Below are 17,851 nucleotides of genomic sequence, written 5' to 3' on the forward strand. Positions count from 1 at the left end.
AAAGTCTCTTCTGCTCATCAAGACTGCATTTATTTGATTAAAAATACAGCAAAAGCTATAATATTGTGAAATATTATTACAATTTACAAAAACTGTTTTCTATTTGAATATATTGTAAAATGTAATTTATTTCTTCCAATCAAAAAAAAAATAACAGCATCATTAGAAACTCCAAACTCAAATTAATGATATCTTCATAAATCAATGTATTCCTATTTCAAAAATCAGAATTGTTTAGAAATTGTAAAGTCATTTTATTGATTTATTTTGCTTATAAAATCAGAAGTCACAGAGAATATAATATACACACTTAATGTTTTATTTCATGTGAGCTACATTCACGTGTCACTGACGTCACCTTTCTGTCGTTGTGTGGTCTGAAGCGCCCTCTATTGGCCGCAGAGTGAAAATGCCACTACATGATTGCAACAGTCTATAAAGATGGCTTATACTGGCTTTAAATACTGATTAAATAACTCCAGTCCACAGCTCCAATACTGTGTTAGGATCCATCGACTTGAATCCAGAAGTATAAACTCTGTTTCTAGCAGATAATAGCTGTATACCTCTCTGAAGTTTATTAACTGCCTTTCATTCAATCTAAATTAACATTAAATATATATCTAAACAAAAATAAAAACAAATCATCCACCCTCTCTGAACAAAAATTATTTCAATCTTTGGTCTGAATAATAATAGTAAAAATAAAAAATATTAAGAAAACTCTTCCTCTTTTTACGCTTTTTTTTTTTCAACTGTCTACCCAGCAAACAAGGAATGTTCTCTCAAAGTTATGAACAAACGTTTGTCCAGTAATGTTAAAAAAAAAACGTTAATTCAGTTATCTGGTTTTTACGAATGTCCTTAAAACTTGTCTCGAAAGATTTAGAGAGCATTTAAAAGTAACGTTTCTATAATGTTTGCAACATTCTAAAATGGAATGTTCCCTTAATGTTCACATATAACCAAGAAAAATGGATTTAAAAACTGTATGTAACGGAAGTAACGTTCTTAGAACATATTTTTGTTAGCTGGGAAGTCAGGCTCTTTCAGATCCATGTGAGCGCTGGCGATAGTTTACATAAATCTGAAAGATCAAGGCCCTGTTATAGAGTCATCATATCCAACCTAAAGCAGCTTATTCCTCGGTTGTGTTCACTTTAAAGGAGAAACACGCAGATATCAGGTCACAGGTTAGTTAAGAAGGGCAGCTTGTTCCAAAAGGTTTACACAGCAGCACAGCTAGAGAGAGAGATCCTGCTGAAGTGACCCAAAACAGCTTTGACCAGCTAAACTACTTCAGTCAGCCTAAATAACAATAATATGCATAATTGCATGTTTTAGGACCTTTCATCCTATTACAATGGTCTAGCTTCCCAATTCAACCCACTTGTGCCTGTGACACACCAGCAGTGTCCATCTAAACCAGTTAAAGTCCCATGAAATGGTTTGATGAGCTCAGTTTTCTTTCCTGTGCTGACGTATTTCCTACTGAAACAGGAACTAGGTCTCTTTTTTAATAATCTTTAGTTTATGCCGCAGCCCCATGAAACTACATTTAGTGGACAAAAGCCAAGAAAACACTTAAAAAATGAATAAATTACAGTCACTTCCTACCAAATGTTTGGAGAAGAAAATAAATATGAGCATTAGTGCAATCAAACACGCAGACGAAATGCATTTTAACTTGCTATTGCGGATTACAGAGGCACTTGGAGCTTATCATTTAGGATTGGGGCTGTTTTCAGTCTAGAGGTCATTTTAATAAAACTTCCAAGTGCATTTATATAAATATTAAGTTGTTATTTATTTAATTAATGTAAATTGTAATATTTAAAAGTTTATTTTTACAGCAACAGACACTTCTGGCTCTGATTCTGATAAAATGCACATATGACCAAATAATTTTTTTATATTAAAAATCACAAAATACATTTATAATTCAGTTTAGCACTTTTAAATATAACTATTTATTTAAATTAAGTTGATAATTCTGAGTGTTTCAGAACAATGATATGCGGTTGCTAAGGTGTTAAGTTGTGAAAAGCTTTTTAGAATGTTGCTGTGCAGTTGCTAAGGAGTTCTGAGTGTTTCTTATGCAGTTGCTAAGGATCAGAATTGAGAACCACTGGTGTAGTCTATGCATATCCCAGCAAACAAGATCAATATTTTTGGTCCGATTTCCTGGAGGAAAAAAGACTGTACATTTTAAATGTCTATTTGCTAAAAGAAAGATAAACTTTAACAGGTAGACAAAATATACATGGACTGAGAGCAACAAAACTCCAATTTGGATGTTTTAACAAAACATAAACTTAAAACTGACCCTATTTACATTCTTTACTTACTTTCGTTACTGTTTGTTTAAAATCACTTGATGCACATTATTCCTATTTCTTTTTAAATGCTCGTTTTCATAATCTTTCATCAAAATTAAACAACTTGCTCCGCCTCTGAAACGACTTTCCTATTCAGCTGACATCACAAGTTCCTCTTGCTTTGTGACCCCGCCCCTCCAACCACTTACACGTTCACTCACTGAGTTTCAATCAGAAATACATCAGGCTATGTAAGTAAATTGAGCTGTCAATGCCATCTCATGGTGAATTTAGGTTGGTCCAAACTAGGCTTTTCTTTCAGCAGGGGTGTGAGAGAGAAAGAGGGCTTTGAGATGCTTCTGGCGTTTTCCATGGGAAATACAGTCACTGCCCCTCGGCCCGGGATCCTCCGTTATCCGGTGTGAGTCAGCTGGGTTGTGTGGCATCAGTCCCTGTGTAATTAAAAGATTTTCATTACATAGTGCACTTTCACGTCTCGCCCATCACAGACAGGGTCACAAGCCACAGGCATCTTCATTAGACGAATGTCCCTTTCAAAACGTGCTGATCGATGCTTATAAGCAACCACTGGAGCAGAGCCCAGATCAGAGAAAAGAAGAGCCGCCGACAAACATTTAAAAAGACCTAATCAGCAATAATTACAGAAGATGAGCATGACGATACGACACTAGGTGCTTCTTTACCTCTGACTTGTCCTTGGCATTGCTTTTACAAACCTGACTGGCTCGCATTATGTGTTAAAATAATGTAAAGCAATTTAGCCCCCCGTGTTATAGTGCCAAGATTGTTCTCGCTTATCAGAGTGATTTATTACTCTAATTTATATGCTCAGCTTGGCTCGGTGTTGAGGACAGCAGATCTGATTGGACATGAGTTTCCTAATGCAGCAGGGTGCTGTCTTTATGGTGACTATAGTGTAGATGCCAGGCTGTTGATTGGAAACACTTTTAATAGCTGCAGAGACAGAGGAGACTGACTGAATGCACTCTGGTTTGGACATAGCTACACAACTATTCAGTTTATGGAATAATAAAGCACTGGTGGTACAATCACAGGGTCAGAAATTCATGAGGGCTTGGGGCAAAAATGACAACAGAATGAACAAAATGCCACACAAATTCAAATTCAAATGGCAAAAAATTGCCACTGTATAATTAAACTAAATATATTATGGCTGTTGCAGTTAAAATTAAATGTGAGACGTGTCAAATCGCAGAATTGCATTTACTGTAGCTCTTTACACACCGCGTTAAACTTCTAACCAATCACACACGTTTCTGTTGAGCTCATGAATGCACTGGCCAATCAGATGCGTTTAGATTAATCAGCGCTAAAAATATTTTTTTGTTGAGTAGCTACTCACGATCACCAAATTCTGCGCACTATTCATGATAAACCACGAAGTGCAGATACAATTTAAATAAGAAATGAATTTATCAGGTTCAGTGATTATAACTGTAGTTTCTGCATAACTTTGGTCCTCAGATAAATCTGTTTACTTTCGAACCGAATCGCGAATCGATTACGAGTGGAGAGAGCTAAATACTGATATAGAACTACAACTGACATGTTTTGTGTTTGGATCACTAAACTTATATTAATCACAGTCAGAAACGCATGTGATCACATGTCACACACGTGCGGATGCGTCGCGAATAACCGCCTACTCACCTGTCAATCAACCAGAGCGCTAAAAAATTAAATTTAAAATTTGCCGCCAACGTGCAGCATTAACGGAAAATAACCGTCTGAATAAAACATTTGCGCATTAATATAGGCTACACAGCACGCACAATTCTTCAGCATGATTGATATCGTATCATTTGAATGAGTCGCATCGAAATTCAATTTACACAGGTAACGTTAAGACATTAAATACATATTTCACTTGAAACGTATATTTGAGCGACAGATATGTGTCTCATCTGTGATCGGATCATAACATCAGATGTAAACAAGGCCTCTATGATTTAGCATCTTTAGCATATTTTAACATATTTTATTTTACTGTGTGGTTTCTAGTGTTCTGGGTCGTTGCTATGCGGTTGCTAAGGTGTTCTGACTATTTTTAGCATTTGTTTTTAGCATTTTAGCATCTTTTATTTTACTATGTGGTTTCTGAAGTGTTTTAGCTCATTGTTAGGGTGTTATATTTTTAAACAAATCAGCATGAATCTCGTCCAAACAAGAACGATTTCTTGGCATTTTTTCCTGTTTGGTTTTTAAATCAGCTTCCAGATATCATCAGTAACAGAGGGACATACAGTATTTTGATGTATGCCACAGGAAAGATGAATCACAATCATAACGAGACCCTTTCATTTCTTGGTTGTTTCTACTAGACCTATGACTGTATTTTTTCTTTCTTTCTAAGATTATATTCTTATTTCCTGATAAATATGGAGTATAGACCTTACATGGGATGAAACAGTATATACATTTTTTTATTTTTTTTCCTCAGTAAATATCTGGCCAACATTTTCCAAACGCTTAGCCAATGTCCATGTAATTTCCATCAAACACTTTATAGACATTTATTCTAACATAAAACTAATCTAATTAATTCACTCCACACCATAAAAAAAACAACTCATCACATTCACATCAACTCCATTTCTCTAAACTAAACAATTTCATTTCTATTCAGCCTTTTAACCTGATTGCTATTATTTATTTTATTGTTGTTACACAATACTATTGTGGTGCAACCTTTTTCTGAATAATCCCACCCCAACATTAAAAACTGTAGTAGGTCATTTTACGTTCTGTTCCTGTCTAAGGAGGCGTTTAATTGGTAGCCAGAATAAACTGCGATGTGAGCAGACTTCATGCCGTCATACTGTATGATTGCTCCATCCCTCATTTGTCCAAATCGTCTACCACCCCAGAAAGTTAAAGCCAAAGTCTGAGCTCTCACAGACAGATGTAATTATCCACCTACCCAAAAGTAAAACTGTCTTCTGCACATTTATATTTTATGATTATTTTTAAAATAGCTTTTGCTTGAACAATTTATCAAAGCTGATGTGACTTTATAATAGTTGCAGTTTAATTTTAATGTCTCTGACCGAGATGAAAAATAAATTTATCTTGTGTTTGAGAAATATTATATCGCTCACAAGGTCATACGTGAATTCAGGAAGGGATTGTGACGGTCAAAAGAATATAAAACTGTGTTTTCAAATCCCTAAGGTGACTTAGTACAGCTCTCTGGAAGGTTTAATCAACTTTGTCTCACATTTCTCGTAAAATTCCTTAGAAAATACAGACAGAAATGAGTGAAAAGCTACCACAGAGTAAGAGTATTGTATGTAGAGCTATAAAAGTGATGAGAATTGAGTTCACATTTGCTCACTTTAATGTTTTGAGAACATATATTATTTTTAAGAGAAACATATGAGAAGCAAGAGACTTAAAGGGACAGTTCACCCAAAAATGAAAATTCTGTCATTTTCCTGCCACAAATGATATTTAAAAAATGTTTTGATGTTTTTTGTCAATACACCTTGAAAGTAAATGGGGTCCAATGTTGTTTGAACCCAGATGTTCTTCAAAACATCTTTCTTCATGTTCCACAGAGGAAAGAAAGGTTTGGAACAACGTTTTAAGTTAAACTATTCCTTTAAGCAAATGTTTCTCCATTTGCTCTCAGTTTAATCTTACTGCTGTCTTGGAGAAACAAGTGATGTAATAAAGAGTTCTCCTTTGGAATTTTTATCCCAATTGGAATTTAAATGAAAATCACTTGTAAATAGTAATGTTCTCCTTTAGGCTTCGTTTTACAGCCGATGAAGACATGGCTTTTGAAACCGACACTGAGTAGCCCGGGCGAAGGCACCAAACGGTGGGCGTTCTCTGTGAACACACATCTATGAAAACATCTGCTGTGTTTGGGTGACGCTGTCTGTTATGCACCTACTTCCTGGTTTGTGTTGAGCCCAGCTGTTGTTGCCCTCCCAGCTAGTGGGTGGCCGTCATCGTAAATGATGTCTGAAAATGCCTGTGTTTATTTGACCATCACAAATATTGTACGAGTTTGCCTCATTCGGTCAGGCCTTAAGCCAAGTGGTTTCTAATGAAAACCAGACAGAAGGGTCGGCCTGAAAACGATGGTGCAGAATCGCATACCCTCCACTAGAGGACAATGACCCTCTACTGCCAAACCGTAACTACTGCTTTCACATCCCAACTGGCAGAAATCAGTTCCTTTTGTTCTCAACCTCACACAGAAAGATCACATCTGCCATTTTAACTTTAACCCTAAGGAATGTCAGATACGTCAGGGAATAGTGTCAAATTCAAGCTCTCCCAGCTATATGGCTTAGTTGAGCTAGTTGTGCTTCCTAAGCCAGGGGTTTTTCATTGAGTATTAAAACTCAATGTTTGCATTATCCAGACATCAAAATCATGTGTCTTATCGAGGGGAGGTGTGCTGATATTTCATTGATCTCGAATATGATTTTTACCTGATAAAATGGCAAAAAAATAGAAGGAGGGATGTGAGCCATATTTCCAACCTCAGCTCATTGGAAAAATATGTCTGCAAAATAGATCTATTACGTTGCCTCTTGTGTATTTCGCGACACATTCAAAGTGAAGTGCCTAGCATTGTGGCACCGAAAGCACGTTCAGTTTTCTCCAAAACTCATGAATGTGAATATGGCAACACTTTATGTTGGTTCTTGTATGTAAATGAAATGTTCAGTGAATATCACTAAAAATGCATTTACTTTTCTCTTATATCAATGAAATTGAATTTGATGATGTTTTATTACGTTGTTTGTTGCACATAAATTAAATGTTCAGTGAGTGGTGTTAAAATCGCATTCAATTTTGAACATTATGAAAGTTATGAATGTGAATCTGGCAATGTTTTATTATGTTGTTTGTACAAATTTCCAATGAGTGGCACTAAAAGCACATTCAGTTTTCTCTGATACAGATGAGCATAAATCTGCCAATGCTGTTTTTTTTTTGTACTTAAATTAAATGTCCAATGAGTGGCACTAAAAGTGCATTCAGTTTTCTCCAGAACACATGAATGTGAATCTGGCAATGTTTTTTGCATTGTTTTACATTTTATAACTTGTACACAAATTAAGTCTCTGGAGAGAGATGCTTAGTCAATGCTGTATCACAGCTTGCTTCTGTAAGTCTTTTAGCATTTCTTTTGACTTGTACCTCATACCAGGTGAGCTACTGAGCAAGTTTACTCAGAAAAGACATGCATATAAATCCTGATTATTTGATGCAAAAATAAAAAAAGTATGAGTTTATAAATCATGCACTGGTAAAAGTGTTTTGAGCTCTTAACATTATACAAAGAATATGGAACTGAAAATAAGTCTTTATTAAAGGGGTCATATGACGTTGCTAAAAAGAACATTATTTTATTTTATTGTTTTTATACATTATTGTTTCTCCTCTATGCCCCGCCTTTCTGAAACGTGTCGCATCTTACAAAAAAAAACTTATTAAAAAAAAGATAGGCCAGCTCTCATTGGCCAGCTGTCCAGTGTTTTGTGATCGGCCGAATGCCTCAAGCATGTGACGGAAATGTCACGCCCCTTAACATACTGTGATGCCGTCTCCCAGCAGCACGAGACTCAGTGCAGCTGCTCTGCTCGTGCACATCCCATCATCGGTTCTCTTTTAGCAGTTTCAGTCAATGTACTGTTAGAAGTAACTGAATAACTCAGGATATTGGTTTATTTCGCATCAGAGGGAGTGTAAGGCACGTTTATAATCCGAATACTTTAAGTAATTTGGGGATTAGTGCGTACTGGAGACACAAACCGTTTCAAACGATTCAGTTCTATTTGGTCTGATTAGAAAGATTTTTTTTGTGATCCGGATTTCACAAAACCAATAAAACCCATTACAAATAAGCCATTTGTTGCATCCAGCGGGGACATAAATACTGATTATAATGACTTATACTGTCTTTTTACGTGTTGTGTATCGCGCTGCGTAAACAAAACCATGTCTGCATTTGTGATCTGAGAAACAACAAGCCTACTCTACTGTTCAAAACTCACATCTGAATCATCATTGGCAAATTATTGAAATATAAAAAACTTACTTACAGACTGTGAGTCAGAAGCGCCAGACTGTCCTTGTAAAGTTGTAATTGCCCCACTTTATAGAAACAGCCTTTGTGCCACAGATGCATTGTAGGCTACTCTTACAGGAAACAGTCCTCATCCTCCATAAAATGCGCAGCACATATCTGAATATTTTGGTTGAACTGTTCTGGAACAGTGTTGTAAATACAACTTAACCACTGATTTCTAGTTGTGTCCTCTTTTGGAAGGCCAAACAAAATATTTTTGCTTTCACAAAACACACAGCGACTCCACAACATGGTGACGGCGGCAACAGCGAGAATAAAAGTTACGCCTTCTTTCTTTGCATGAACATTTGGGCAGTGTTAAGCAAATCTTCCACATCGTGACGTAGAGATGTGAGGGCGTGTTAGAACGAGTCGTTTCAGGAGGGCGTGGATGAGTGTTAACTTTTATAAAGAATATCTCTTTGGATTTGAGACTTTAGTATTTGCAATGTTACAGATCTTCTGTATGCACAAAGAGCTTGTAACACTCCAAAAAGAAAAGAAAAATTAAAATTGCATCATATGACCCCTTTAATTGATAATCTGCCCCTGTATTAAATAATTTGCATAAAAAGGCATAAATGTTGAGATGGAAACTGCAGTGAATTGTATGTATAGCTATCTTTTTCCAGTGAGGTTGCATATTTAGGGATGATAATATCATAGAGACTTGTGGGTGGGCCCTTTTGAGCCTGTAAGCATCCACCCAGAAAACACCCTAGCAACCACAAAGCAATGCCCTGGCAACCACCGGTTTTACACAGGCAAGCACCTCTCAAGATTTCTTCAGGACATGTATAAATCCAGTTAATTTAATTGATGGGCGTCATAATATTATCTGCATTTTGTCTACAGCAGTGTAAGATGGCTTTCCAAGAAATCCCACCCTTGAAGTCTCTTGTTTGAACTTTTAACGTGCCTCGACAACAACCAAAGAAGAACCGATATAATCAGCTGTGGTTTGAAGTTTCATTTATAGAATGTTTATCAAACATTCCAGATTGTATCTCGAAATCCTGTGTGATAAAGCAACAAAGAGCTGCACGGTTGTCCCAAAGTCATGTTCAGCCTCAGATCTGAGATGCGGAACGGCTTTTGAATCGCACAGCGTTCAACACCGTTTCTCTGCCTGCAGGGCAAACAATAGAGCTCAACGTAATCTGAGGAAACAAGTGCAGTATATTGACACTCTGTTAGTCTGCGGATGGAATACATCTTTCATGACGCATAGTTAGTCTTGTTAACACTGAGTCATTGTGTAGACTGTCTTCATCACAAATGGCTCAGACTTTATTTCTAAGGAAATGATTCAAGGCCGGCAGACCCCACCATGCCTTTCTTTTCTGGGAAATATTAACTAAGAAAAAACACATGGTGATGGTGTCTATTGTAATAGAGAGTAAGTTTCCTTAAATTCACATTTATGCCTCAAAGGATGCACAAGCACTTAGCACAAATAAAACCACCAAAAATAAATAAACCAAACATAAACATCACCTCAAAAGCTCATCATCATATCAAATTTAAAACAACTTAAATAATATAAAAAAAACTTAAAGTAATAGTTGACAGCATGTATAAAAATTTATGTACAGTAAATAGCAGCTCATTAAATTGGGTATTGGGAGAATTTAATGGGAAATTATCAAATTGAGATCTCTGATATCTTTGCTAATGTGAGCACAGTTTGAGGGGTTTTTTTTTTTTTTTTAGATCTCTTCTGAAACTCTTTAGGAGACATTAGATTGTTCTTAAGAAGCTGAAAAGCAAACATTTTCATTTGCTCTCTATTTAATCTCATTCTAATCTAGGAGAAACAGTTGAGAAAATACATTGGCTAAATGTAAATAAATACAATAATGAGATAATACACTACTGTTCCAAAGTTAAGGGTCAGTAATTTTTTTCTTTTTTTTGTAAAATATTAATACTTTTATTTAGCAAGGATGCATTAAATTGATAAAAAGTGACAATAAGGATATATGTAATGTCACTAAATATAAAAATCCTCAAAATAAAAATGAAGCAGCACAAAACTATTTTCAACACTGATAATAATCAGAAATGTTTCTCGATCAGCATATTATAATGATTTCTGAAGAATCATGTGACACTGAAGACCGGAGTAATGATGCTGAAAATTCAGCTTTACATCAAAGATATAAATTACATTTTGAAATATTTTCACATAGAAAACAGGTATTTTAAATTGTAAAAATATTTTAACCGTACAATTAATCAAATATATGCATCCTTGGTGAGCAGAAGAGACTTCTTACAAAAATATTAAAAAACTCTTACCCCCAAACTTTTGAACGGTAGTGTATAAATACCTAATAATTTGAGTTTAGATGCATGAACAAACACAGCAAGCACATGCTGACCATTTGTCTAAGGATGTGTAGTGTCCACTTACCTTGAGTTTCATCACCAAGAAACATTTGGACAAGTTACTTAGTAAATGATGAAGCATGTGTGTGATGTATCTGTGAGTATGTGTGATGTGTTTGCGTATGTTGTTCTCTTTGCTGATGATTGGGTTTCTGTGAAAGTGAGTTTTGTATCCTTACACTACGGTGGAGGAGAGCATCTTATGTTTTCCAGGATAGGGGGGCGTCCTCATCTTCACCTGTCCATTCTGAGGGTAAAATGGAGGCCGTTGGGTTTTATTTGAGTTAGTGCACACTGCTAGAGCTGCAGGGGGTCTGTGGTTTTCCAGTTGGCCTTTCCTTGCCGTTCGATGCGGTAGGCAGTTTCCATTGGCTGTCCTTTGAGTCTCTGAGCTCTTTTTCACAACTCGTTTGCCTTTATCCTCAACAGTAACGGATCGTTGCTCAGGAGGGGATGGACTTGTGCAGTTTCTCATCGGTGAAGGACTGTTAATGTGAACTAAATCCACAGTGACAGGGCTGTGAGCGAGAGAGGAATTAGAAGTGGACATGTCCTCTTCACTGTTTGAATTGTGTATCAATGCCACAACACCAATCCGACTGCTTTTGGTGGCATCTTGGGAGAGTCCTTTGGATAGACTTGGTTCGTCTTCACCAAGGTCAATATTGGACGTCAGAATGTCGATCTGTTGGACAACCTTCACAGACAGAGAGAAAAAAAAATAGAAATTCTGTCATTATACTGTATACACACTGATATCATTCTAAACTTTATTTCTCTTGCGCTAAAGGAAAAGCTTTAAACCACCTTTCTGCATGGCAAAAGTTGTCAACCTCCAAAAAGGAGTCATGCACTATTTATAAACAGTTCACTGGAATTCTTCCTTTCTGCCGCTGCATTCTCATACTCAAATATGATGGATCAAAATGTGTCGCACCATGTTTGGCGGCAATAATTTCTGCGATCCTATTGAGTTAACCAAAACAAAATGAAGCATTTTTGTAAACTTAAACTAAACTAAGGTATGTTTTCATGCTTTCATCCAAAAATCATTTCAGTATTTGATGCAAATTATTATTATAATTCTTGAAACCTTAAGAAACCCCTGTTCTTTAAACATGAAGGCAAGATTTTCAGAAAGTAATGAGCGCGATTTGAATGAATGAATATGAATTGTATGGGGGAAAAAAGCAGCATGAATATTCTGTAGAACATTTTTGTGTTCAACAAAAAAAGAAAGTCATGTGGGTTTAGAACAGCATGATGGTGGGCATATATTTGTATATACGTATATTTTATTAGAGTATATTTTAAACATTTTCTTAAAGGTAAACTGTGCAGTCTTCACTAGCAGTACAACTTCATTAAAAATATTGGCCTAATGACTGCTTTCCAAACAGCTTTCCCAGACACTTCTACCTAAGGATGTAACGATTCACTCAAGTCACGATTCAATTCACATTTTTTTTAACAAAATGAGATTGACAAATTATAAATTAAATGTGTCCTTTTATTTTTGCTTGGACAAAATGCTGCACATTTCTTTGTGAAATTTAAATATAACACTATAATAATATAATTATATAGCACTTGCATATCATTGCTCTTTTGTTGGTTTTGATTGCTTCTGTTGTCCTCATTTGTAAGTTGCTTTAGATAAAGGTTCTGCTAAATGACAAACTTTAAATATAATGTAAATTTAAATAACAAAACTAAATTGAAATTTTAAAAGAAGCCACAAATCAAATAAATAACACAAATAAAATAATTCTCTTCATTTAAACAAAATAAGGCTTTGTCTGTGCTCTTTCCATTTAAAATTAGAGGCAGGCAACCACTGCATTTTAATCATGATCCAAACAAAGATGCTGCATTCGTGCAACATGAAGTTTTTAATTTAAATTAGATTGTATAATTTCGAAATTTGAAGCAAAAACAGAATTATTTGACTTTTTGTGAAACTACACATAAAAAATATCAGCATGAAACAGAAACATCAGATGAGCTGAATGAGATGCAGATTCACTCTCTGCCAGCAGGTGGTGCTTAAAGCGTTTCCTTGGTTTCCACTGTAAACAAAGCAGCGCTGCACTTATGAACATTAATATGCATTATACAGAGGCAAGATGAAAAGAAAAAAAAATCTAAACTTTTCTAAAGACAGTATGTTCCCCTCAGACATGCTAACGTTACCCCTAATTGAATCGCGATTTGTTTAGCATCTCAACCAATTTGAATCGTTACATATTTTAATCGATTTTGAACCAGCTCGCGGTTAATCGTTACATCCCTACTTCTACCTAAAGCTGTCTGTCATTAATCAACAATAGTCCCGCTCCTAAACTCATATCATTGGCTGAGTCAGAAGTTGACATGAGTGGCTTGACTCATAGTCTGAACATTTAATTGACCCACCAAAAACTATTTGAGCGCTGAAAAGTTTTTTCTAAACACATTCTCACAGGTCATCATCAGGTTAATATAGCATAAAAATAATTTTTTTGGCATCCTTCACTGTGATGCATTATTCTACTGACTTTATTTCCTGCTGCAGTCATTTACATTTAATGGGAGTCTTGATGCATCCATTGAAACGTTTCTAAATAATTCAATAATGTCTTACGTCCCCCACATACCACAATATCTAAAATCACAGTGCACACATATAGATATATCTATATATATATATTAAAATACTCTTCTCTCATAAAAATACCCTTTGATATACACCTTCCCTCCCACAAATCCAGAAAATACAATATTCCTTCACAATAACGCTTCAGATGGAGTATTTCCAGCCATGAATATAACTGACAGTGTGTTTCTGGCAGATGTGTATTTTGGTTTCTGAAGGCTTTCAGATGATGTTTTCAGAATAGATTTATCACAAAGATGTTTGCTCAGAACACACAGATATTATATTTCCACTGGCTAAACAGAATGAAGTTTTGATCTTATCCAGTCTCTGTGCTTATTAAAATCCCATCTCAAATATACCCAAAACCAAATAAAAAACAAATCACATTAAATTAAACTATACAATAATGCATGAAGAGAAATAGTAGTCTGTCACTCACAGCGTTTCACTTGGCCATTTGTCATTCCAAACCAGTATGACTTCTGTGAAACAAGATATTCTGAGAAATCTCTCAGTTTTCGTACTGTATAAGTCTGTGGGGTCCAATCAATGTTGTTTGGATACCAACTTTCCTCAAAAGGTCTTCTTTCACATTGCACAGAACAAACAAAGTCATACAGGTTTGGAATTACATGAGGGTGAGTAAATGAGAGATATTTTATTTATTTATTTATTTTAAATGTATTTATTGATACTTCATTCAATTCCTTTAAGACAAGGAGTTCAATGTGTTTCATTATTGGGTGAACTAACATTAATAAAAAAATTCAAATTACTTAACATTAATTTTTTAACTAAACTATTCAATAAAATAATTTTTTTTTTTTTTTTTTTTTTTTCATGCATAAAGTAAATGACTGAATTTTCATTTTTTGGGTGAACTATTCCTTTTTATTCCCAAAATAGTAAACATTTATGTGCTTTCCTCATGCATTCATGAGTAGGCCTTATTGATGACCATATTTTCATTTTTGGGTGAATTATCCCTTTAAGTTTTCTTTTTGTATGCATTTTTATGCATTCAAGAATAAATGATAGCAGAATTTCCATTTCAGGGTAAACTATTCCTTTTAGAAGAATAACCTTTCTGAATTTTCTTCATGCGTTCATGAGTAAATTGTGACAATTTGAATTTTTTAGCTAGATAGTCCATTTAAGAAAAATCATAAAATTTCTGTGTTCTTTATGCATTCATGTGTAAATTATATTAGAATTATTTCAATTTCAGGGTAAACTATCCCTTTAAGAAAAAGCAAGTTTATTATGCATCCAAGAGTAAATGATAATTTTTATTTTCAGTATAGTATCCTTTAAGATTTTTTTTTTTTTTTTTTTGAGTAAATGATGACAGAATTTTAATTTTGGCTGGACTATCCCTTTAAAACTTTCAAGATCTAATTTTTGATCTTGCAACATCACTCCCTCTATTTATTATTCTATCCTCACCTCTTTCATCTCCAACTGGACCTGTTTGAGACCACCCAGGACTTCCTCGAGCTCTTTGACCACTTGTTTGATCTGTTCCCGTACTGTTCCCTGGCTCTTCCTCTGCTTGCCATGTTTCTCCAGACCCTCGTCCCCCCGAGGCGTCCTTACTTCCCGCTGCGGTCCGTTCACCTGCAGCCCATTCCCGAGTGCCCTGGAGCGGCCCAGCTTGCTCGAGGGCACCTCAGTTGGGAAAAAACCTGCCTGATTTGAGTTCGGCCCGTTACAGTGTGATTGTCTGCCAGTCTCGGGTCGCTCCTCGCGATGCCGGAATGACACCCGTCTCCTCTCGCAATGTCCATTATATTCAGGCTGATGAATGGTGTCCCATTCCTGAATGTAGGATGAGTTGCACCGGTGACCTCTGACCTTCAAAACATGGTCACCGTTGAAGGGATGCAACAGCTCTGGGTAATACCAGCGCTGGACGCATCCGCACTCCCGCCGGATCTCCCGAACGCACGCCGAGTCCCACCTGTAGCACGGTTGCCGGATCTCGTCGGCATAAACCGGAGATGCTCCAGTCCTCTCCGCTCGCTCCATCCCTAACTCCTTTGGGAACGGGGCTACTCCGGACTCCAGACATGATCCGTCTGCGGGGCCCGGCGTGCGTCGCAAGCAAAGTTGGCAGTAAGGCGTTGGGAATCTCAAATTCTCCGAGTGCATTCCAGTCTGAAAGGCGACTTAGAAAACAACTGGTTCTCTCTCTCCACCCAGGCCATCCACAGCGTCTGTTTTTCTCATCTGTGCCTCCTCTCGTTCACTGCGTTTGACTCTCTCTCTCTCTCTCCCCTTCTCTCCCTCTCTAACTTTTTGCTCACCTCCCCCTTCCTTCCTTCCTTCCTTCCTCCTTTTTCTAACTTACTCTTTTTTTACCCCCCACTTTTCCTCCTCGTTGCTCTTTCTCCAACGGTGGGCCTCTTTTCTCTCCCTCCCGCCTTTTTTTTTCTCCAACTCTGAAGTCTTACTTCAGCGTTTCACCTCTTTCTTCACCTCCCCACTGCGTAAAAATTCCCCAGCTCACCCATTCCCAAAGTCCAAACACTTCCTTCCTACACCTTCCCCGTCTCTCTCTCCCAGGGTTGGGGCTCGTAAAGCGTTGACAGACGCAGCGGCTCCCGATCTTTCCCCTCAGATCTTGCCACTCGGCAATTAAACACAGCCAGGATTCCACGCCGCCTGAGACGGGGTGGAGAGAGGGAGAGAGAGACAGGAGGAGGTGGGGTTTTGGACGTTGCTGAAGCAGACAGGATCTAACATGAGCCAGATACTGAGAGAGAGAGGTGGGGAGGGGAATGAGAGAGAGAGAGAAAGAGAGAGAGAGACGTTCGGCCCCAGAAAAGGGGATTTTCGGTATAACTGGATTCCCACAAGCCCGTGTGAGTTGGAGAAATGAGTGCGCATTTACCGTCCCGTTTGTTTATGTGAGTCAGCTGAGATACTGCCACTGTTTGTTATGATTCACGTCTTGTGAAACCTTTAATGAACAACACACCACATGCTGTTTATAGATCGCTTGAATTTCGCAAAATCACACTCGTTTATTTGGAGGTAAACACTTTCGGTTTTAGTTTTCCACTGGAAAGAGGAACCGCAAATGACACCTCCTTTATTATGGTCGTTCTCACAGCCAGCAACTGAGAGGAGTTTGGTCAGCGTCTCCTGCTACTCAGATGTTTCTCGTGAGAGAAAAAGCCCACATGTGTCTCCTTTAGAGGTTTAAGAGAGATCTCAAGAAATGTCTCAAACTGAGACACCCATAACCAAATGCATTGGTGATGTTTGTTCGTTAGGATTCGATAGGTCTTGTGACACAAGTTGAATGCAGGGTTATTATATTTAACTAAAACTTAAACCATAAAAATGTTACTTGAAATAAAGTAAACATTAACTACAATTAAAAATAAGTATATTTTATTTAACTTTCTTCATTTCAGCTAGATGCCAAGGCACTTCTTATTTTCATTTATTTTTATTTTTTTCTTAATTTCAATCTAATATATTATATAAAATAAAAAACCAATGACAAAATTCACAACTAAATTAATACAACTTTAAAATTAATGGGATAGTTCACTCAAAAATGAAAATTTTGTCATTAATTACTCACCCTCATGTCGTTCCAAACCCGTAAGACCTCCGTTCATCTTTAGAACACAAATTAAGATATTTTTGGTGAATTCTGAGAGCTCTCTGACCCTCCATAGACAGCAATGTAATTAACACGATCAATGTCCAGAGACGTAGCAAGGAGATTAAAATAATCCATGTGACATCACAAGTTCAACTGTAATTTTATGAAGCTATGAGATTACTTTTTGTATGCAAAAGTATTCTCGTAGCTTCGTAAATTTACGGTTGAACCCCATAGGCAGAGTTTCACTTTTATGCGGTGGGGGGCACCCATTTGCAGTTCTACTTTTAATGTATTTATGTAAGACATATTCTATTCTTGGCTTACGTACATGCTTAGTAGAGGACTGATGCCTTTTTCTCACAACTGAATACTGCATCACACGCCACACTCGAGGCCAACGCTTCATGTGAAAATCACCTGTCCAATTCAGCCAGCAGTGACTCAGTCCAACACATTTTTATTTGCTGTTTTATTAAAGAATACAACTTGCTTAAGCGGGAAAATAATGAAAAAAGAGTCTTCTCATGTGGCCTATCGCGACAAATTAAGAACCATGATTAGTTGCGGCTTGGCGGAAATGGGGCTTAAATATCATAGAAAAAATAAGATAATACAAATAAAATGAGAAAATATAAATTATTAGATTTTTTATATTTTATTCATAGCTCAGACAAAATCATGATTGGCTCACATCTCCCCCCCAGCCCCCCCTAAACTCCACCTATGTTATCCCCTGATGTCACATGGAT

The 17,851-nt window shown here is 36.7% G+C and overlaps 1 protein-coding gene across 1 annotated transcript; it reads right to left on the bottom strand.

Moving 5' to 3' along the window:
• Window positions 1–646: 646 nt before the first annotated feature.
• LOC109048253 lies at window positions 647–16,439 on the bottom strand. The gene is made up of 3 exons (XM_042719083.1): window positions 14,927–16,439; window positions 11,022–11,539; window positions 647–2,770 (listed from the first exon to the last, which is right to left on the bottom strand). Exons 1-3 carry the CDS (start codon window positions 15,629–15,631, stop codon window positions 2,764–2,766), a joined length of 1,230 nt encoding a protein of 409 aa, XP_042575017.1. The 5' UTR covers window positions 15,632–16,439; the 3' UTR covers window positions 647–2,763.
• Window positions 16,440–17,851: the final 1,412 nt, after the last annotated feature.

This window comes from Cyprinus carpio, chromosome B2 (assembly GCF_018340385.1).
Source record: "Cyprinus carpio isolate SPL01 chromosome B2, ASM1834038v1, whole genome shotgun sequence".
In the NCBI taxonomy this organism is placed as follows: domain Eukaryota; kingdom Metazoa; phylum Chordata; class Actinopteri; order Cypriniformes; family Cyprinidae; genus Cyprinus; species Cyprinus carpio.